Source organism: Cydia amplana, chromosome 21 (genome assembly GCF_948474715.1).
Source record: "Cydia amplana chromosome 21, ilCydAmpl1.1, whole genome shotgun sequence".
Lineage (NCBI taxonomy): Eukaryota > Metazoa > Arthropoda > Insecta > Lepidoptera > Tortricidae > Cydia > Cydia amplana.
Genome location: NC_086089.1, coordinates 9,913,868 through 9,936,485, shown reverse-complemented (window position 1 = coordinate 9,936,485; position 22,618 = coordinate 9,913,868). Strand labels below are relative to the sequence as shown.

At 41.1% G+C, this 22,618-nt stretch overlaps 1 protein-coding gene across 10 annotated transcripts in view; it reads right to left on the bottom strand.

The window, feature by feature from the left end:
* LOC134657934 (protein 4.1 homolog) overlaps positions 1-22,618 on the bottom strand; it is a 105,100-nt gene that overhangs the window by 199 nt on the left and 82,283 nt on the right. For 5 of the 10 annotated variants that reach the window (XM_063513529.1, XM_063513526.1, XM_063513521.1 and 2 more), the window contains 10 exons: positions 17,225-17,325; positions 14,939-15,022; positions 13,012-13,099; positions 12,326-12,390; positions 5,548-11,853; positions 5,104-5,325; positions 4,186-4,290; positions 3,547-3,633; positions 2,060-2,167; positions 1,024-1,134 (listed from right to left, as the gene is read on the bottom strand). In XM_063513529.1, the coding sequence (XP_063369599.1) occupies positions 1,024-1,134; positions 2,060-2,167; positions 3,547-3,633; positions 4,186-4,290; positions 5,104-5,325; positions 5,548-11,853; positions 12,326-12,390; positions 13,012-13,099; positions 14,939-15,022; positions 17,225-17,325 (7,277 nt within the window). Of the gene's footprint in view, positions 1-1,023; positions 1,135-2,059; positions 2,168-3,546; positions 3,634-4,185; positions 4,291-5,103; positions 5,326-5,547; positions 11,854-12,325; positions 12,391-13,011; positions 13,100-14,938; positions 15,023-17,224; positions 17,326-19,519; positions 19,646-22,618 lie in introns of those variants that run through there. The other 5 variants (XM_063513525.1, XM_063513527.1, XM_063513528.1 and 2 more) reach the window with 5 other exon arrangements.

Here is a 22,618-nt window from a genome sequence, read left to right as displayed (position 1 = left end):
TGAAGACGATTGGTGAGTCTATGACAACTTCGTGCTTAGAATTTGGCTGATTATCTAGATGTTGGTTGTCAAAAGTCGATGTTTGACTATCTTACCACCAATCATATAGTATAGAGCCATACAGTTCTGCAGGCAATCATGGTTTTCGACTTGATTAAACAAGTTTATTACAGGTCCAAAATGTAATATAAAGTTTGAGGTTATTCTTGGTTAATCTTTTTTGTTGTTTATTTGTCGTGTTACTAACTTGTCAAAATATTGTGTTCGAAGTGTATTTTACCAAGAATTGAGTCACCTTCGCAACTTTATAAAAAAAATAAGTTTTTGGCAAACATTTCATTTTTGGTACAAGCTTTTATCGCTGACTGTACTTTTCTTACGACAGACAACTAATACTCATCGAGACAATTCTAAAAACCCCTAACACAATTAGGTTGCGTTGTTTCATCACAGAGTTCCCATGGCCACCTCCTGTCTCCATCATCAGATCAGCTCTGTCATAATAATATTGCATTGTCATCCGATTTATACATGCATGCAAAATTTCAGCTCAATCGGAAACCGGAAAGTGGATCAAATTTAACTTGCAAGATTTGATTACAGACTGACAGACAACGGCACAGGCACAGGCTTTCACCTGTAAATAAAAGCTTGTCATCATCTTCCTCGCGTTGTCCCGGCATTTTGCCACGGCTCATGAGAGCCTGGGGTCCGCTTGGCAACTAATCCCAGTAATTGGCGTGGGCACTAGTTTTTACGAAAGCGATTGCCATCTGACCTTCAAACCCAGAGGGGAAACTAGGCCCGTATTGGGATTAGTCCGGTTTCCTCACGATGTTTTCCTTCACCGAAAAGCGACTGGTAAATATCAAATGATATTTCGTACATAAGTTCCGAAAAACTCATTGGTACGAGCCGGGGTTCGAACCCGAGACCTCCGGATTGCAAGTCGCACGCTCTTACCGCTAGGCCACCAGCGCTTCAAAAATAAAAGCTAAATAAAAGCTTGTAATAAATAAATACCTGTATGGCCTCGGCGAGCGCTCGGTCATGGTCTATCGGGTCTCCGTCGGACTGGATGGTGATCTTTTGTTCTACGCGCGTCTCTACTACTCCATTTCGCTCCGTCTTGTACTGAAAAAAAAAGTGAGAATATGACCTTGGACGTGGTACAATATTCAATCAAAATATTTCATAAATAAGGCAAGTAAATTAGGTAAATTTCGTTATTAAAGTACACGAATGACAAAAGCTATAGTCACAGGCGTCACAGCCAAAAAAGACAGGATTTTGTAGTCATTACAAGATCAATTCATAGAATTTAAGTCATAAATAAATAACCGAAAGTAACCGTAACCGGTTATTCGAGTTTCCAATAATCAGTTATGAATTTTCTTCAAAATAATCGTTTAATTTCGGTTACGGTTATAACAGATACCGATTTGCAATTTGCATTCCCTAGTAATAATAATAATCATAGAGAAATATAGTAAGAATAGAGTGCTCACTCCATACCAGGGATGTTGCGAACATCCGCATCCGCATCCGCAAACGCGGAACATCCGCATTATTTTCAACATCCGCATCTGCATCCGCATCCGCATAAAATCGATGCGGAGCTTATGCGGATGCGGATGTCGAACAAGTTGGTACAGGAACGTCTTAGCGGCGGCGTAAGTGCTAGGTAATTTCGTCATTACCTATAACGAAATCGTCTAGATCCAGAAAAGTCGGCGTAGTTACTGTTTATTAAATATAACGCACCTATATTCTTGCTCAAATACTAAACGTTTCGTTTTTTTTTAATAAAAGAATACTAAAAATGTAATATTTGACGTTTTCTAAGTACCTAATCTTGACATCCGCATCCGCATCCGCATCCGCGGATGTGAGCCTTTAAATATCCGCATCCGCATCCGCATCCGCGGATGTCAAAAAATCTGCATCCGCAACATCCCTGCTCCATACATCAGTTTTGATACCAAAAAGACTGTTATTTTCGTAGTCGATCTAGCATCGAGTTTCTCTATGGTATAATGGCGTCTGTGAAAGGACTTACGGTGATGGTCTCGACGGTGCGCGTCTTGGAGCTGATAGTTTGCGAGGACACAATCTCGCCATCCTCATTGATAGTCGTCTCTTCAGGCTCGCCTGCGCTTGTTGTTGTCTGGAATTAAACACACAATTTTTTAATATTATTTTACAGTATGTACTTACATATCTTAGAGGATATAACCAAAGGAGTAGCCATTAACATGCGTCTGTTGAAAATAGGCGGCCAATGGTCATACACAATGTATAGACTGGACGTTTATATGACATGGCTATGTTTACGTTAAGTAGACATTTGACTCGCCCCTCCCCCGCAAAAATCCGCAGACTGTTTTGTACAGAAAATTACAGACAAGGCGTCTCCGTTTGGTTATATCCTCCAAGGTACATTTGGTGCTACTTTACCGCACTAGTGCGATAATTAGCACATTACAACACTATGTCGAAAATTTAAAGCGCCATACATATGTACTGTAAAACGTTGTAAGATACATGTGCGAATAGCTAATTCGACTCGTGTTGATTTATAACACTCCCTTCGTTCGTGTTTGAATTTATCGCCACTCGTTGCGAATTTCCTACTTTTCGCATTTGTATCGAAAAGTACTACAGATTCGTATTTTCACGGAAACTTACGAACGTGTCTTGCTGTTTCAGTCAGTCTCGGTACAAAAAGCGGCCAAGTGCGAGTCGGACTCGCCCATGAAGGGTTCCGTATTTAGGCGATTTATGACGTATTAAAAAAAACTACTTACTAGATCTCGTTCAAACCAATTTTCGGTGGAAGTTTACATGGTAATGTACATCATATATTTTTTTTAGTTTTATCATTCTGTTATTTTAGAAGTTACAGGGGGGGGGACACACATTTTACCACTTTGGAAGTGTCTCTCGCGCAAACTATTCAGTTTAGAAAAAAATGATATTAAAAACCTCAATATCATTTTTGAAGACCTATCCATAGATACCCCACACGTATGGGTCTAATGAAAAAAAAAAAATTTGAGTTTCAGTTCTAAGTATGGGGAACCCCAAAAATTTATTGTTTTTTTTTTCTATTTTTGTGTGTGTGTGTTGTTTATTTATGCGGTTCACAGAATACATCTACTTACCAAGTTTCAACAGTATAGTTCTTATAGTTTCGGAGAAAAGTGACTGTGACATACGGACGGACAGACGGACAGACAAACAGACAGACAGACATGACTAATCTATAAGGGTTCCGTTTTTTGCCATTTGGCTACGGAACCCTAAAAAGTACTGACATTGACTGAACTAGCATGACAAACACGAACGTTTCCGAGAAAATACGATGGAAAACAATTATGCACTTCATCTGTATAATGTTATTTATGACTCAGTTGAATATATATAATAATTACGTAACTGATCCGTTTTAAATAGAGATTTGTACAGCCGTATTCGAACAATAAGATACGTCATGTATTAGATATTGAAACGGCTGATAGCTCAGAGTGTATTTAACATTCTTACCTTTGTGGTGGCCCCGTGGACCATGCTGCCGAACGGAGCGTTGCCCATTACGCTGGTCGTGGTGGTTGTCCTATACGATCCGGGTTCCTGAACCATAACGACATATTAAAATCTTCATCCTCAATCACTTGAAGCTGTATAAAATATATTTTTATACTAAATCTAGGTTAATTTTGACCTATTTTGGAGTTACATTGAGTTGGAATTTGTCTAACATAGGTTCTGATGACAATGGCATATGAAATTCTTTTTTTTTTATAATCTCGCCAGAAAAAATCAGGTACAATCAATCATCATGTCCTTTACTTGAGTGGGTAACTAATTCACAAAATAAGCCGGTGAAACTAGGATTCTATCAACACCATACGATCGCAGTACCTTCTTTTTCTTACCTGGTTTCAGTATTTCGTCATCTGTGACTAAACCACACATATTTTATACCTATTATAGTGCAGTGCAAAATCAAACTCTAATGCAAAAACTGATTGAAAGCTCACAAGAGAACACATTTCTACTGTTACTCTATTGAAAGATCATGCACTTCAAACCATGCTTCAAAAAGGTACCTTACTGGTGTAGACTCTACATATGACTCTACACTGTGTAGTTGGAAACTAAACCTTATGCGCTAGAACTTACGGTGGTGTAGTAGTGACCTTCCCCGGCGCCTTCTTCGAAATCGATGGGTGTGCCGGAATCTCCGCTAGAGATTGAGCTCTCTGAGCCGCGTCGTGTTATCTGATGCTGTTGCAAGCCACGCGATGTTAGGCATTCCATTCGGGGGGATTCGGGCACGTTGGGAGATATTCGGGATGGTTAATGAAGGATCACGGGTATCAAGAGTTTGTGATTCACCGTTACAATGAAGTGTTTAAGATTTTTTTGGAATCATTCGAGTTTAGTGTAAGGTTCGTGTTGTGAAACACCCAGAATGAAAATGTTTGAAACATTAGGATGTAAAACACCGAGGATGTGATGTTTAAAACACCGATGTGGTGGAAAAATTGTGCCGTTGTGGCGAAATGGATGGAGTTATCACAATTACGAAGTGTTCAGGTTAGGTTCGGAGTGAAAATCAAGACCATTCAGTTTTCATTCAGGATCGTGCGTTAACCGGTCGGAGTTGATTTGAGATGGAAAAAAAATAAAAAAACGAAAATTAGAACAAAATAAATGTCGTGCAAGAATGCTGTTTCAATGATGTTAACCAAAAACAGACTCAAGGACCGAGCATACCAAAACTTGTAAACATTTTCCTATGAGAAAAGTTTAAATTAAAAGTATAGTTGACTTTAGACATTCGAAAGAAACGTTTAAATTATAGCTGACTTTAGACATTTGAAAACCATTTACTAGATGTAAACAAACTTCGTAAGTTCTTTCAGCTTTAAGCTTTCATAAGATCGATCCTTTAAATTTTATGAAAGAGCAGTCACAATGATGACAAAATTAAATCGTAACTGAATTCAAATGATATTAAAAACAAATCAGAAACAATATGATACAAACGCATGCAAGAACCGTCCAATGGTAGTGTCAATTAGGGTTGTCAATTACCTTATCGCCAGTAGTGACCATAGTTTTGACTTCCTGCGTCAAAACTCGCTGTTCTTGCCTGGTGGCTGACGAAGTTAGGGTATGTGCTACTGTTTTCTCTTCCATCTGCTGGGTCTTCGCCTTGGTGTCGAGATCGTGGTGCGTCGTCGCCGTCCTGGTGGTGACGGCCCTCGCCGTGACGTACGGGCTCTTTCCGGTCTCCATCGGCTCTAGGCTTTCCGCCTAAAGTTAAGGGTTAGACTAGCATGCATCAAAACTATTTACACAATTATTGAACACATTTACTAAGACAGGCTTCTCTAAGCTTGAAAAAAGGGGGGAAAATTAAAAAGTAAATTAAATAGGCCACACGTGACAATGACAACAAAACGATGAAATGAGACTTGATTAAAAATGGCGTCTGGCCTGGTATGAGAAAATGAGGGTACAAAATCATAAACGAACCTTATTGGTGTGTGTGGAGAATGTGACCTCGCCGGTGCCAAGGTTCTCGACCTCTTGCTCGACATTATGCGTGACGCCATCGTCATTCTTGGTCAGGAGCTGTTTGGTGGTGGTCTTGACGACGACGGGCGGGGTGGGGGTCTTCTTGGCTCGCTGCGAGACGGGGATCTTTGAGGATAGAGGGGTGTTTGACGACACGTAGCCTTGGTGCGTTATATGCTCGCTCGTTGTGAACTCTGTGAATGTCTTGGGCTCGTCACCTCTCACAGGGCTTTCGTCTTTGCCGAACGTTGAGAATTTATGGGTATTGACTTTCTGGATATCAATAGTGGCTGGGAGATCTTGAGTTTCCTTTTCTATCGTGTAGTTACCGCTCTTGTCTTCGAAGTGCGAGGGATCTATTTGTGAGTAATGTAATATTAGTTGTCCGGTAACCGGGTCTCTGACGGCGGTGCTCGGGTCTATATCTCCCGTATCTGGGTCGATATCTCCGTATTCCGTCTTGATTCTGCCGGTGACTGGATCTATCTTGCCTGATAACGTCATGGTTTGCGTGACAGTGGTTCTTGCGCCTTTGAGTCTTGGATCGTCTGGGTCTACGTCGATTGTTTCGCCAGTGATCGGGTCAATGATTTGATACAAGTAGACAGTCTTTGTTGTAATGATTCTGCCTGTTGTTTCATCAATGGTGCATTCTTTAGGATCGACTTCCTTGACGCGTCCTTTCTCGTCTTTCTGCGTTATGATGTAAATCTTCACTATTACCAACCTGCCGGTCTTCGGATCGATTTTGCTGACTTTCGTGTAGATTTCTCCTGTGGATGGATCTACTTGAGAAGCGGAATACAAAGGTTGGTTGTCTTCATCGACTTGACCGGTAGCAGTATAGATTTGTCCACTAATCGGATCGACCTTGATAAGCGACCTGTCGATTTCATGTGCCCTCACTATGTTTCCAGTCTTCGGGTCCAGACGACCGTAGATCGTGATGATATAACCGGTGACGGGGTCGATTTGTCCAGCGGTGTACATAATATCTCCAGTTGTAGGGTCTTTCGGCCCAGCGGTCCAGATCTGGTTGGTTTTGGGATCAACCTTAACGTTCTTGGGTTCGTTGGATACGATTTGCTTGCCTGAGACTGGGTCGACTTTAGTTTGGATTATCCTCAGGCAAATAAGCCTGCCGATGTCCTTATCTGGCTTTCCAGATTTGGGGTTGACTTGTCCACTGCGTAGTAAAAGTTGGCCGGTAACAGGATCAACTTTAACTTCCTTGCTTTCCAGCTTGCCTGTCTTGGGATCGTTATATGTGACGGTGCCTTTAACCAGATCGATTTGACCGTATTTTGTGTCAATCTTGTTAGTGTCGGGATTAAATTGACCGGTTGTGCTTTCGATGACGGAATGTTTGGGTTCAATGAGGCCTTTCTTCGAATCAACCTTACCAACAAATGTCGTGACTTCTACAACGGGGTCGATATGTGTTCCAACGACAATGAGTTGACCCAGTTTTGGATCTACTTTGCCTGTTTTCGGATCTGCAACTCCAGTTAAGGTGATAAGACCAGTGTTTTCATCAATACTAATAGATTTCTTATCCTGTCCTCCCAAAGTGTCCGTAACGAAGATAACCTCATTAGATGGATCGATGACTCCGTATTTAGTGGAGATGTGACCGGTTTCAGCGTCAACTTTGCCCTTAGTGAGTTCAACTGTGCTGTTGTCAATATCTACTTTGCGTGTAGCAGGGTCGATAGGGCCAGTGATGGCCGTAATGTCTACAACTGGGTCATCTTGTTTCGTGACGCTTAAAATCATACCTAAGTTGGGGTCAACTTTGCCGGTTTTAGGATCAATCGCGCCAGAGTTGATGAAGATTTGTCCTGTCTCGGGTAGGATAACGCCATTTCTTTGTTGTTGCTGTCCAGCGGAATCAGTAGCGACGATGGTGCCTTTGTTAATGTCAATAACACCATATTTAGTCTCGACCACACCGTTAGGGTCCAAAATACCAGTGAGGTGTTCAACCTCAGCTGTGTGTAAGTCTGGTTTCTTGGTCTTAGGATCGATCCTGGTGAAGATGACCATGATCTTAACAATCTTCCTTCGAGGAGGAGCCGGCGGAGCTGTAGTCGGTTTAGCTGGTGGTGTCTTAGGAATAGTTGCAACCGTAGGTGATGTCCTTTGCACTTGGCTGATGATTGGCGAGGATTTCGATACGGGCGATTGTAACGGTGTATGGACTGGCGTGGAAGCAGGAGTCTTGACTGGTGATGGGGTTTGCCTCATGGGGGAAACGCTTAGTGGTGCTTTAGCCAACACATTCTGCTTATCAACAATCGTCAACTGTTGAGCGAATGAGGGGTCTACCTTGCCTGTCTTCGGGTCTACAACCGCGGTGGTCACGATGAAGTTGCCCGTTTTCGGGTCGATGTCTGCCTGTTTCAGCTCTTGCTTGCCGGTAAGGGGATCTCTGTAGAGTATCTGTCCAGATCGTGGGTCTATGATACCGAAGTCGGTGTGTATCTTTCCGTCCTCGGCGCTGACGTAACCCTTTGAGGCGTCAATAGTCCCAGCACCAGCATCCACTGTCTTGGTCCTTGGGTCATATTTGCTCGTCACGATTACTAGGCGGATCTCACCGACCGACGCTGGTTTCGTATGAGGCGTAACCGTCTTGTTGACGATGCTGAATTGCTGCGCCAAAGTCGGGTCGACTTTGCCTGTCCTTGGGTCAAATACTTGACTAGTGACGAGCATATGGCCTGTTGAGGGGTCCACCTGCGCTTTCTTGACCTCCTGCTTGCCAGTCGCCGGGTTAGTCACGACGATTTCTCCAGTAGCCGGGTCCACGACACCGATAGCCGTACGGATTTTGCCATCAGGCCCGATAGTTCCGCTGACAGTGTCTACGTATCCTTGGCTAGGATCAATCTTCTTGGTCTTCGGGTCATATTTGGTAGTGATGATAACCAAGTGGATTTCCCTTTCTAGTGGTTTAACATCCTTGTCCACAATGCTAAGCTGTTGAGCGAGTGACGCATCTGCTTTTCCGGTTTTCGGATCGACCACGCCCGATGTAAGCAGGAGATGCCCTGTCTTCGGATCGAAAGTTGCGTGTTTGAGTTCTGTCTTGCCTGTTTTTGGATCGACGCACTCAATCTTTCCTGTCTTGGGATCAATAATGCCGTAATTAGTATGGATTCTGCCATCAGCGGCTTTGATACCTCTTGATGAGTCAATATGTCCGTTGCTGTTATCAAGAGTCTTGGTCTTAGGATCATATTTGCTAGTGATGACAACCAATTGAACTTCCTTTCCTGGCACAGATGTGAACGTGTCTTTAGGTTTGTTCACAACGCTTATTTGCTGTCCTAATGTAGGATCGACATGACCAGTCTTCGGGTCAGAAACTCCTGATGTGACCAGTAGATTACCAGTTTTGGGATCAATGGTGGCTTTCTTAACGTCCTGTTTGCCCGTCACTGGATCGATGGTGACCACTTCGCCAGTAGCTGGGTCGACAACACCAAACGATGTATGAACTTTACCATCAGGACCTAGAGTGCCATTCACTGAATCAACATAACCGTTAGGGTCTAATTTCTTAGTCTTGGGATCATATTTGGAAGTGATAATGACTAAACGGACTTCTCTTTCTTGCGGCTTAGCGTCTTTGTCGACGATAGTGAGTTGTTGAGCGAGAGACGAATCAGTCTTGCCTGTTCTTGGATCAACGACACCGGATGTGATAAGTAGGTGTCCTGTTTTGGGATCAGCGACTGCTTGTTTTATCTCTTGTTTGCCTGTCTTAGGGTCAACATGTTCAATCTTTCCGCTCCTAGGATCAATCACGCCGAAGTTAGTGTGGACCTTGCCATCTGAAGTCATTATTCCTCTGGACGTTTCTACGTGACCGTTGGGGTGGTCTAGTTTCTTGTATTTGGAGTCATATTTGCTCGTGACAACGACTAACTGGACTTCCTTGCCGGGCACTGAAGCGAATTTGTCTTTAGGCTTGTCCACAATGCTGATCTGTTGTCCCAAAGAAGGATCAATTTGTCCTGTCTTGGGATCCACAACTCCTGAAGTAAGCAGTAAATTGCCTGTCTTCGGGTCCACAGACGCCTTCTTAACTTCTTGTTTGCCTGTCACTGGATCAGTTACAGTTATTTCACCAGTGTTAGGATCGACAACAGCAAACGCTGTGTGAACTTTGTCATCAGTACCGACAGTTCCAGGTATGCTGTCGACATGAGCATTGGTTAGGTCTAGTTTCTTGTTCTTCGGGTCATATTTGGTGGTGATAATGACCAAGTTAACATGCCTCTCAGGGATGCCTTTAGGTGCGTCTTTATCGACAACTGTAAGTTGCTGGGCGAGAGATGAATCAGTTTTGCCTGTCTTCGGGTCGATAACGCCTGAGGTTACAATGAAGCTGCCTGTCTTAGCATCAATGACAGCTTGTTTCGATTCCGGCTTGCCTGTTTTCTGGTCAGTATAGTGAACTTTGCCGGTGTTAGGGTCGAGAATACCGAAATTGGTATGTACTTTTCCGTCTTTGTCGCTGATGATAGCTCGCGAGGTTTCCACGAATCCGTTAGGTGTGTCTAACTTCTTGTTCTTAGAGTCGTATTTGGCTGTGACAGCAACGAGCTGGACCTCCTTTCCAGGGCATGAGGCGAATGTGTCAGTAGGTTTGTCAACAATGCTGTATTGTTGTCCTAGAGTCGTATCAAGTTGTCCTGTGCGAGGATCAACCACACCCGATAGAAGAAGGATATTGCCTGTCTTGGGATCGACTACGGCGTGTTTGGTTTCTTGTTTGCCAGTCTTAGGGTCAGTGACCTGAATATCGCCCGTTCTTGGGTCAATAATGCCGTAGTCAGTGTAAATCTTACCGTCGGTACCGCTTAGCACGCCTTTAACTGCGTCAACGTGAGCGAAGTTGGGGTCTAGTTTCTTGCTCTTAAGATCATATTTGCTTGTAATAACAACTAGTCTGACTTCCCTGTTGGCCTTAGTGGCATCTTTCTCAACAATGCTGAACTGTTGTCCAAGCGATGAATCGACTTTACCAGATTTAGGATCTGCAACACCTGTCGTGACTAGGATATTGCCTGTTTTCTGGTCAACGTACGCCTGTTTAGGTTCTTGTTTCCCTGTTTTCGGATCGATGTAATCGATTTTGCCTGTGCGCGAGTCGATGATGCCATAATTGGAGCTAACTTTGCCATCTGGGCCTACTACTGCTCTTGAAACGTCTACGTGTCCGTGCGCGGCATCTAGTTTCTTGTGCTTGCCGTCATATTTGCTTGTGATTACGACCAAGTTGACCTCTCTTCCTGGTTTAGCTCCAACTTTGTCGGCAGCCTGTTCAGCAAAGCAATATTGCTGAGCCAATGTTGGGTCAAGTTTGCCAGTTTTAGGATCAATGACATTAGAAGTAAACAAGATATGTCCAGTCTTGGAATCAACGTGACCATTTTTGCTCTCCTGTTTACCAGTCGCAGGATTCGTGTATGTAATTTGTCCTGACTTAGTATCGATAACTTCTCTTTCAGTCTGGATTTTTCCTGTAGTTTTATCGAGCGTTCCTTTGACGACAAGAACTGTACCATTGGCATCGTCAAGTTTCTTGTTCTTGGAATTGTATCTTCCAGTAATAATGACGACTTGTATTTCGTTTTCTGGTTTAGGAGCGGCAGCTGGGATTACAGTAGCTAAAGGCGCGCCTACTTCATGATGTGCCCTTTCTGAATCTAATAGCGCTAAAGTGGGATCGATGACGTTAGCTTTAGCTTGTTCTTTAAGCGCTGCTGACTGGACATAGTCAATGCCTGGAGTTTTAAGTTTGCTTGGGTCTTCTGGTGTCTTTCTCTTCTCAGCGCTTTCAGCGACCTTCTTATCTTCTCCGGGAGCATAATTGAAAGCGAGTCCAGCTTTCCTCGTCGTCGGACTTTGACTGTCGTTAAGCTGTCTCTGTCTTTCGTCTGTAATAGGTTCTTTTTCGTAACTGAAAGCTCCTTGGAGCTTGGGTTTGGTACGAGATGGGCTCTTTTCAGTGTCCGTGTATTCGTAAGGTTTTGTGAAGCCCGGTTTTTCTTTTTCTGGACTCTTTTCATTTGAGGTATCGAGATTTGAGCTCTCGTTAGATGTATCGAGCACCGCCACTTTGCCTTTGGGATCTTTGCTCTTAGAATCTTTATCTTTAGGAGATTTTTGTTTGGGAGACTTGTCCTTGGGGGATTTGTCTTCTTTAGGCGATTTCTCTCTTTTACTACCGAATAGGCCAAAACCTCCGCTCTATGGTAGGATAGGATGAGGAGAGGAACAAAAAAATAATAATTAAAAAAATTATAAAAAATACAAATGCGACAATGTGTGACAATATAAGCTTTTGCGTTTACTACGGTACCTTATAAAATGTCGCACAGCAAATGATAAAATTGCAATAGATATGCATGCCTCTCTATTCGCTTCTACCATTAAATATTTACATTGCAAATTCTGTACAAAATATTTTCCGAGACATCCAAATGTTTACCAAGATGCTTCTACGGATCTTACAAAAGTTACGAAATCGTGTGAATATGGACAGTTGCTCACTTAATTAGATAATGGGGCATTATCTATGAAAAGGGACCTTATTGTCGATGGCGCTTACGCCGCACGGCGTCGCGTGGCCGCGTATTTATATCGGAGCATCGTTAATCATGGCGTAAGCGCCATCGACAATAAGGTCCCTTTGCATAGATAACGTCACATATGGACTTACCTTGTTTTTCTTTGGAGTGGTGTCCACGTTATTGGTGACACCCGGATCGCTGGCAGTGTCCGTTCCTGGAACGAACACGTTTTCGAGATTATTGACTTTAAACTAATCTTACGGCTTAAACCACAGAACATATTAAAGAGGTTAGAATGGCTATCGCGCACAGTTAGTATCGGAACCGGTGTCGCCGCTCGTTCCTCTCCACATTTACTAACACTCGCGCAACGGTAGTAAAAACTTGTGTGCCTGGTGAATGGATACGCCTCCTTTAGACAGATTTGATGTCTGGCTTCTTTTAATCTGAACGTTATTGTGGCGCAAAAAGGCATGTTTACTTCATTTTCGGTCAGCGCGGGCGAGTAGCATGCGAGCGTTTGCTCAAAACCCCGCGGCGGCCATTTTACTTGTTCTGTGGCTTAAATTCAGGTATTTTGGGTCACTCGCGCGACATATTTCGGCATAGAGAAATATAAGTAAAGAAAGAGTGGTAACTCCATATATCAGTTTTCTTACCAAAACGCGAGTTATTTCGTAGTTAACATCTAACGTCAAGTAGTGGAATTATCAGTGGGAGTTGAGCAAATTTTCTGTGGGAGTACATCCCTTTCTCATCCGTTTTTTTTTAATTTGGCGCCTTTTTCTACTGACGGAAATGGCTTGACAAACTATAGTAACATAATTGTACTTACCATTTTCAGCGGGTTTACTCTCAACCACCTTCTTCTCTTCCTTTTTCTCGGGGGTCGGCATTACCTTCACAGCACCAGGGGGTGGTTTCTGCAAGCAATACTTATCATATTAAAAATAACTAATGATTCCATCTAAACTTCTAAAGTCAGGACGCCGAGCACGAAGAATATCGTGCACTGACCCGCCTGTTTCTATCTCTATCGCACGTGGATAATTGTAGATAGATGGTCGACCAAATCTTGTCATTAGAAAAAGGCGCGAAATTCAAATTTTCTATGAGTCGATATCCCTTCGCGCCTACATTTTTTCAAATTTGCCGCCTTTTTCTACGGACAAGATCTGTACGGATATGATGGTCGTTCTTGTCTACGTGACAGCGTGATAAAACGGTGTCCGTCACTTTCTTTCCCACGGTGTTAAACAGTGACAGTTATTTTATCACGTGGATAAAGATGGATAAAGCTATCCATAATAGGCTGGCTGGTTGACCAAGTATATATCAGGGACCGTTACCGGTATAACTAGAAATCAAAATAACACATAGCATTCACAATCTTTCTCTGATATTCTAGATTTTCTAGAATAATATTTAGGTAAGGACAATGAGTTATCAGATTAGCTGATTGAAATGCAAAAATATACAAAGGTAAACAACCGATATACCAAAATTGAATACCGGTATATTTGTATGAGACATATACCGGTATTCGGTCCCTGAATTATATTGCTGTTCCGCCGATGATACCAGCGGTCAATGACGCTGTCAAAGCGGGAAAGCATTATAAATATGCACGTGCGATAAGGATAGGAAATGGCGCGTCAATGTACGAGATTCTTCGTGCTCAGCTTCCTTACTTTATTGACAATTCGTAAACCTTATTGCGAACACGTAAGGTACACCAATAATTAATTAAGAGTGTTTCTGTTATACCAAGACAAATAAGTTCTACTCTACGAGACTAGTGCAAATTGTACAAGTTACTGTGAACACGTTAGTGATGACAGATGTGAAAGACAAAAGTTTATATTTAACTATTTACTTAAAACGAATTAGTTAAACTTTTTTCGTACAACTGAGATTGTTTTGATTTCAATAAAACAAGGAAGTGGTATATGTAGATGGAGTTGTTAAGATTCTTGGGCTACAACTATAGAGATCATTTTTCATTTGTGTTATAGTTGAAGAACTACAATTTGACTAGTTTCATCATGATCGCTGTTACGTAATCCGAGATAAAAATCCAAACTTAATAGCAGATATTCACATTTAAAATAATACTAACTATCCTCCTAAGGCCCACGCTCCTATCTATAATTTTGTCTCGATCAATTTCAAAAATTTAATTAAGTAGGTATATTTCCCTCGCTATTGCTTTTAAATTCAACTGCCAATTTTTATTATACAGGGTCATTTTTGGCCCGTTAGCCATATTGTGCGAGGTGATTAGGTAGGCCATACTGAACAACTTTTTGTATGGGCACTTATTTTTTGGCCGTACATTTTGGTCGAGTGGATGTCGACGTTTTCTATGGGAAGGCCAATTTTTTTTTGGGATTTCGGGGTTGGTCCCATAGAAGAAGTTGTTCAGTATGACCTACCTAATCACCTCGCACAATATCTAGTCTCCTAAGCGCATTTGTCGACAGAGTAGACTGCCCACTGATGAGGCGTTGGAATCAGTTGCACGAACCCAACGCATCATCAAAATAAATAGTATTAAGTAGTTTTAGGTATTTATTCTTTTACATATTATACACTAACATAGATATAGGTAGTTAAATTGTATATTTTGTACTAACACTATGGGTTATATGCCTGAAATAAACGATTTCAATTTCAATTTTCAATATGGCTAACGGTCCAAAAATGACCCTGTATTGTGGGCCTTAGGAGGCTATTCTCAGCGACCAGCGTAATGTGCCCACCTTCTCCCCTCTATCAGCCAGATACTCCCCCTCGATGGAGCTGGCAGAGGAGACGCTGACCGTCCCCTTGGAGGCGCGGCGTAGCTTCCGGGCGGCGTGCGAGAAACGCCACGGTATAGCAATAGTATAGGTGGGCGTAGGAGATAAACAGTTAGGAATGGTCCTTCGCACCGGATTGACAAGACAATTTTTTTTATCCATATTTTCACCCTTTTTAAACCATTTTGAAACAAAATATTAATGATGGTAAAAGCGTATGGGTTTGAAAAACGATGCCGGGCGTCGATGATGAATAATTACGCGATTACAAGTCATGGTTGCGAATATAGGTTTCAGTAGGAGAGTTCCTTGTTAAGAAAATACCTATATGCATCTCTAAAACTTTTAAATAGCGTGACGTGACGCCCAGGGTTCGATAGGATAATTATCAATGACAGTTATCCTGATAATTATCGTGATTTTTGTCTGATAATTATCGATTTGTTAATAAGTATAATAACCTAAAACATAAAACCGAAAATATTAAAAAAACTCCCCAATCATTATTTTTTACTATCAAAGAATATCTATACCTGGGATAATTATCCGGTATTTATCGGATAATTATCAAAGACTATAATTATCTGGATAATTTCGAACCCTGGTGACGCCCTTAGGACAACGCCGCGATGCATCGTACTGTACTGTACATAAACAACCCTGAACACTGACCGTCAAATTTCGTTATAAAAATTACGCTACGACCCAGATTTATATCGTTTTTGAATCGATCGTTACTGTGATTTGATATCATGAATAATCAGTACTAATAACCAATTAATTTGTAATACAAGACATGAACAAAAGCTATTCCTCAAATGTGCTTATCTCCTACGCCAAAATGGTTAGTAATGCGACATGCTCACTATGTGAGTTCTAATAACGATACTGTTACGGGTATTATCAGTGTCTTAGAAGCAATATGGAGGATGTAGGTACATTCAAATAAATCTATAGTTCGTTCACGTTAAATATACAGTAAAATCATCATTGCCCGCCGTTCGTAACCAATCAAATCGTTCCTAATAGGAAATATAACGCGAAACTCTGCGTAGGGGCAGGCGTGTCTCACTCCGCGATTTCGTCGCTTTGCTACAGGTAGCTAAAAGTACATTCGTTCGGCCCCAATTTTGGGGAAAGCCATAAGCCGCGCGTAGCGCTGTCGCCACATAGCGGCCATATCTGTGCTGATCGTAACAGACGCGTTTTGTTAGAGAGTGAGTCTTCTGTACTTAGTACTATTATTTATTCTGTGGTAGGGGGCGCAACTACCACAATTACTCATAATCTGAGGGTCTACCGCAAACGAGAGAGTCGAAATTTTGTTATCTAACCTCTCTATCATCACTCTTGCATATTCGAGCGATAAAGAGGCAGATAGCTGAGTTTCGGTTTTCGCGTTTCCCGGTAGGCCCTTTGTAAACAAACCGCCTTGATGTATATGTCATATTTTATTGTCTGTGAAAACTTGTCAAAAACAGTTTAAGGCACAGTATGTATAAGTTACTCTATGGTTTACAATGGGTGCTAGTGCTGCACTCTGGCAGAAGAACATTGCAGTAATACCCCCTATTGCTTCTAAGATTTTTGAACTACTGTGTATTGACTTAGTGACACGATTACACCAAATATAGGGAAAACCCTGTCATTATTGAAATGGCTGCATTAATAATGACAGTGAATGACATTTGTCCTCCCTAAGAAGCTGTCTCATGCATATCTCGTAAATACCATGAGATGTAATACTAAAACCAAATTATTGTGTAACTACAATGTACATTCCTAATTGTATTTCTTGTTCTACAATGTACATTCTTAATTGTATTGTTCTGTATATAATTTTATAAAATAAATTTGAAAAAATCACCCAGACGAGCTCTTGCGAACCGAACTTGCGATCTTTCGAAACACCGGTCTGATCTCTCTGATCGACTGAGCTATCGATGTTCACTCGACCCTCAGTGAATCTATCATATTTATAATTTTTTGCCAATATTGAGACAAAAATTCACTTTCCGAGACAATATTGTAAACTGGCAGATTGGTGCGTAGACACTTTCCAACTTCCTCATTTTAATGTGCGTAGAGAACTGGTGAAAAGCTTTCCACGTGCCAGATTAAATCAAACCTTATTTCAATGGCAGAAGCTCTTTTAGTATAGTAATTATCTTACTGTGTCTAAAACATTTACTTGAAAATAATCAGTTAAAATTAAACCTTAACACCATAGCCGAAGGTTCACTCTACCTTGTCCTTAGCCGGGGGCCGCGGCACCGGCTGCGGCGGCATGGTGTGTCTCTTCGCCGCCTCCGGTGGCAGCGTGCTCGCTTTCTCTTCGGCGGCCAGCGCTGGAATAGAGAGAGATAGAAAAGTTAGATTAAGATATAGATTTTTACGCAAATGTCTGCTGGCGGCACTTCCACAATTCGTCACAGTCTAAGGGTCTACCGCAAACGAGAGTCGAAATTTTGAAGTCGAATAGACCGTTCCTGTTTTAAATCTGGCCTGGCCCTTTTCTATTCCAAATTTTGGCTACGTAACCCTTTGTATTCCTTCGAGAAAAACTGAAATTGGTCAACATTTTCCGCTCTTATAATAAGCATCGCCTGACCGTTAAAAACATTGTCCCTACATCTTTACTATATAATATATAATAATAATTTGAGCCTATATACGTCCCACTGCTAGGCACAGGCCTCCTCTCATGCGCGAGAGGGCTTGGGCTATAGTCCCCACGCTAGCCCAATGCGGATTGGAGACTTCACATACAACTTTGAATTTCTTCGCAGATGTAAAATACCTGCCTACCATGTTTACTATATAAAATAGTAATTAATTTAAAGTGGCACTAATGTAGATAAAATCTATTTACATCAATGAATGAATCGACGGAATCGACCAACTTATCTCAATAGAATATCGCATTCCATATTGCTCAAGCGATTGGCGAGGGTAATAACTCAATTGCAATTGGCAGCGCGGCCTAGTTCAGATAATATTGCACACCACAAACATCTAAATTTATCAATACACTAGGAATCCAATCATAAAGTATATCACTACATAGTATAAAACAAAGTCGCTTCCCGCTGTCTGTCCCTATATATGCTTAGATCTTTAAAACTACGCATTGGATTTTTATGTGGTTTGTTTTAAATAGATAAGAGTGATTCAAGAGAAAGGTTTATGTATAATTTGTTAACTCGTGCGAAGCCCGGGCGGGTCGCTAGTCATGAATAAAAGTACCTAAAAATCAACTAGTAGCTTAAAATAACACATTTATTTCCAGCTGTGATATTTTAACCACTCAACTAGTATAAACATAACGCTATCTAGTTAATGGGTTCACGGCAATGAGAGGCAATTACGCTTAAAATAAACAACATTATTTAATAGCTTATTAATACATCCTTGTTTACTTTATAGATGTCGTTGTGGCTGATAGTTTTATTGCGGTTCTTTAGTTGATGAAACTAGTAGGTCTGTGAGCTAACCTTGCGAACCTCTATTGCTCCGCCATTTTGAAAACAAAAATAAAAAGGAAATTAAAAAAAAAACAGACAAGTGCGAATCGGAGTCGCCCACCGAGGGTTCCTTTGTTGTTATAGCGGCAACAGAAATACATCATCTGTGAAAATTTCAACTATCTAGCTATCACCGTTCATGAGATGAGATACAGCCTGATGACAGACCGACGGAGAGTGGAGTCTTAGTAATAGGGTCCCGTTTCTACCCTTTGGGTACGGAACCCTAAAAACATAATTATCGAACATGCTCGCAACATTTCACGAGATGTACAGTCAGCAGCAGAAGTTGCTAAGCGGGCGAGGTATGCACAATTACCTTGACCGTTGACACGCTCTTATTCCCTTAACAATAAAGTCGCGTCAAGATCATTTCGAACACCTCGCCCGCTTAGCAACTTCTGCTGCTGACTGTACCTAGGGGATTTTTATGCGACTTGTAGAAGAGAATAGCCGAACATACGAAAGCATTTATGCCCAAGCTGAAGTGAAGTCTATTTTTTATGTGACAAGGATGTTTTTTCACTGAAACATGTTTTGTAAATGTATGAATTTCAAAACCTCCACAAAATGCATCGCTTTGAGCTGAGGATCGAACCCACAACCGTAGCTTCAGGAGACGCACGTTATAACGCACTTTAACATATGACTTTTAAACCAAAATACGGATAAAAAACGTTTTAGGCAAAAATTTCGTTTTTGGCTCAAGCTTTTAGCGCTGACTGTACTTTTCTTTACATAGGCAACTAATACTCATCGAGAGAATTCAATAAACCCCAAACACAATTAGGTTTCGTTGTTTTATCACGGAGTTCCTATGGCCACCTCCTGTCTCCATCATCAGACCAGCCCGATGGTACCATAATATTGCATTGACACCCGACTTACACATGTATGCAAATTTACAGTTCATTGGAAGTCGGGAAGTGGAACTTGCAAGATTTCACCCGTACAAATATACATAGATAGGTACATTGCAAGTTAAATAAAAGCTTGTAAATATAACCAAAATACTAACGCGCCCGACAGCAATCCAGGAAAACCATTTTCACTTGCACTTTCACTGTGATCTATAATTAGGTCTTTTTCACTGACCGATACTACACCGTCGAGAGTCTGGGCCGTACTGTGTACGTTACGCATAACGCCGGTTGAGTAAATAATGTTATTAATATCGCCTACTTCACTATAGTGCTCTGATGTTTGGAGCGCGTGCTGCGAGAGAGAACCAATAAGAAAGAGGCATTTTGTGGACAAAGGGACGTAAGTCGTGTAAGCTGATTTATCATGAAAATTAGGTACACTACTAAGTTTTAGTCAGCAGTAAAAACCTAATAAGGTTTAACAATCTGATTATTGAGCAATTTCGTAACTTTTCTATAGTGGGGATGATGAGCTATTTCCTCCAATATTTTCATCACGATTATTACTAAGGTCAAGTGAGGTAAATGCAACTATGGGGTTATTGCGTCTCTCCGTTCTTTCTCGAATACGATTGGTCGAAACGCCCTCTACTATGCAACGTTTCATTTCCAAGTAGCTCAGGCATGAAACGTTGCATAGTAGAGGGCGTTTCGACCAATCGTATTCGAGAAAGAACGGAGAGACGCAATAATCCCATAGTTGCAATTACCTCACTTGACCTTAGTAATAATCGTGATGAAAATATTTAGGAAAATATTAACTTACATAAAATGTGAACTATGCATCTACTAGATATCTTTCGTTTATCGTAAATGTTTGATGATAATAAGAATAATATATATAAATATATAATAATAATAATATGAATAAAAAACACGCCGTAGAAACAGTGAATAATAACCATGCAGTTAATGTGATGTCTGTGTATACAACTTTAGAATATAGAGTACAAATATATGCGCGTTATCGCATAACACCATCCTATAATTCATCTGGCTGGCAAGGTGACAATTTTATTAGTATGAGTAATATACGGTAGTGCTAAAATTCACTTATCGCAAACGCCAAACGTCACCGGCGACCCGCGCAGCCAAGGTCGCGTCGCGTCGCGCAGTTTCGGGGAAAGCAGGATGATATCATTAGTCTAATTATGATGTGGTTGAGCTTATTTTATTTGTGATGTGTGACGTCACTAACGACACGGCGCGTCGAGTGCAGCGAAACAGCGGCGGTAGCACGGTCGCATTTTTATCGTTGTCAACATACCTGTCACGTTCTAACAAGTATGTAAGTACGAAAGTGACAGGAACAGTGACAGGCGATAAAAATGTAATCATGTTGCGGTCGCAGATGATGAAAGCGAGATTTTATTATATGATGTCGCCTGTCACTCATGTCAGAGCCAATATCCAGTCATATTAATAGCCTGACACAAAAAGGAAAAGGTTCCTAATATTTACATTGCTGCCTCGCACTTGAGCCACCAACGAGATATGTTAAAATCTTACGGATGCTAATATAAGGCTTATCGATGCCGATTTTAATCCGATCGAGTATTATAGGATAGATTCGCCTCAACTATGCCTAACGCTTATGTAAACGAACGTGTAACTTTACACAAGTTACAAATCATTTTGATTATTACACTAATTCTGCCTTCAAATTGTTGCATAACGCCGTTCCTAAACTAACTTTTTTCTAAACGCTACAACATAACTAGACTTGTAAACAGACAGCCACAGAAGCATTTCTCAGAACAAATGACTACTTATTCACAGAATCCGTTCACATTGTTTACAGTATGATGTAATAAACGAATGTGCGGTAATGATGCATTGATTTACGCTATCGAATGGACATATGAAAATATACAAATATGAATCTTATTCACCAGACATAAAAACTATAAAAGGTATAAGGTGTCGCCACTACTTTGAAATAATAATCTCGTCTCACACTGCTACTGAAAGCTGAAAGGCCGTAACTCTGTATACACCAGATTTTAAAACTATTTCGAGTCACAAATTGTCGCTATACTTACTCAACCTCATATCTGCAACAATCATTTGATGGAAATGTCGCTTTTCTTTCATTCGAAATACGGGTGTTTTTGTCATCAAATGAGTGTTGCAGATACGAGGTTGAGTAAGTATAGCGGCGAAATGGTGTTTTTTTTTTATTGTGGTAGGACGCCTATGCGCTACGAGCCATTTTCCTCGGATCGACACATTATTGCATTATACGAAGGTACAGATATAAACAAGGCTCGGAAACGCCCGTCATTTTAAAAATACCCTGTTCCGTACAACACAGATTTGAGACTTCTTTATACCAATGTCAACGATTAAAATATGCCCCAATGACATCCGTAGACCGTAAACGAACACTTTCGACTCCTAAATGAATCATAATTAGGGCTGATTTAGTTACATTGCGGAATGTTGGTTACGTCCAATTCAATCGATGGATCAAAACCCGCAATGTAATAAAACTCGCATGCGAGTTCTCGCATCGTCTAAATGAGTACTTATGATTTGTTTTCAAAATGACGGGCGTTTTTCCGAGCCTTGGATATAAACATGTAGGTGTTGCAATTTGGCAACAGAGTAATAAAGGGTATAGTACTACGTTGAGAGTGTTTACATTATCTGCACGATGTTATTTTTTTTTTTTTTTATAAATAAATAAATATTATAGGACATTATTACACAAATTGACTAAGCCCCACGGTAAGCTCAAGAAAGCTTGTGTTGTGAGTACTCAGACAACGATATATATAATATACAAATACTTAAATACATAGAAAACAACCATGACTCAGGAACAAATATCTGTGCTCATCACACAAATAAATGCCCTTACTGGGATTCGAACCCAGGACCGCGGCTTCACAGGCAGGGTCACTACCCACTAGGCCTGACCGGTCGTCAAAGTCTTGCAGCTATATTCTGCGCGTCTGTGACCTAATTTTCTGTACTATTAAGATCTCCGATATAATAACTATAGTCCAAGGCACTGAGAATGGGTAATCTCTGATACATAACGTTTTCTTGCAGGTTAGGCAAATTTAAGACTTCTATCTTTGCCATAGTGTGACGTGAAACACTTTTGTAATAGAAAGTAGTAATAAAACATCGAGTCCGACTCGCACTTGGCCGGTTTTCTTAATGACATAAAGCGTCCATAAGGTTAA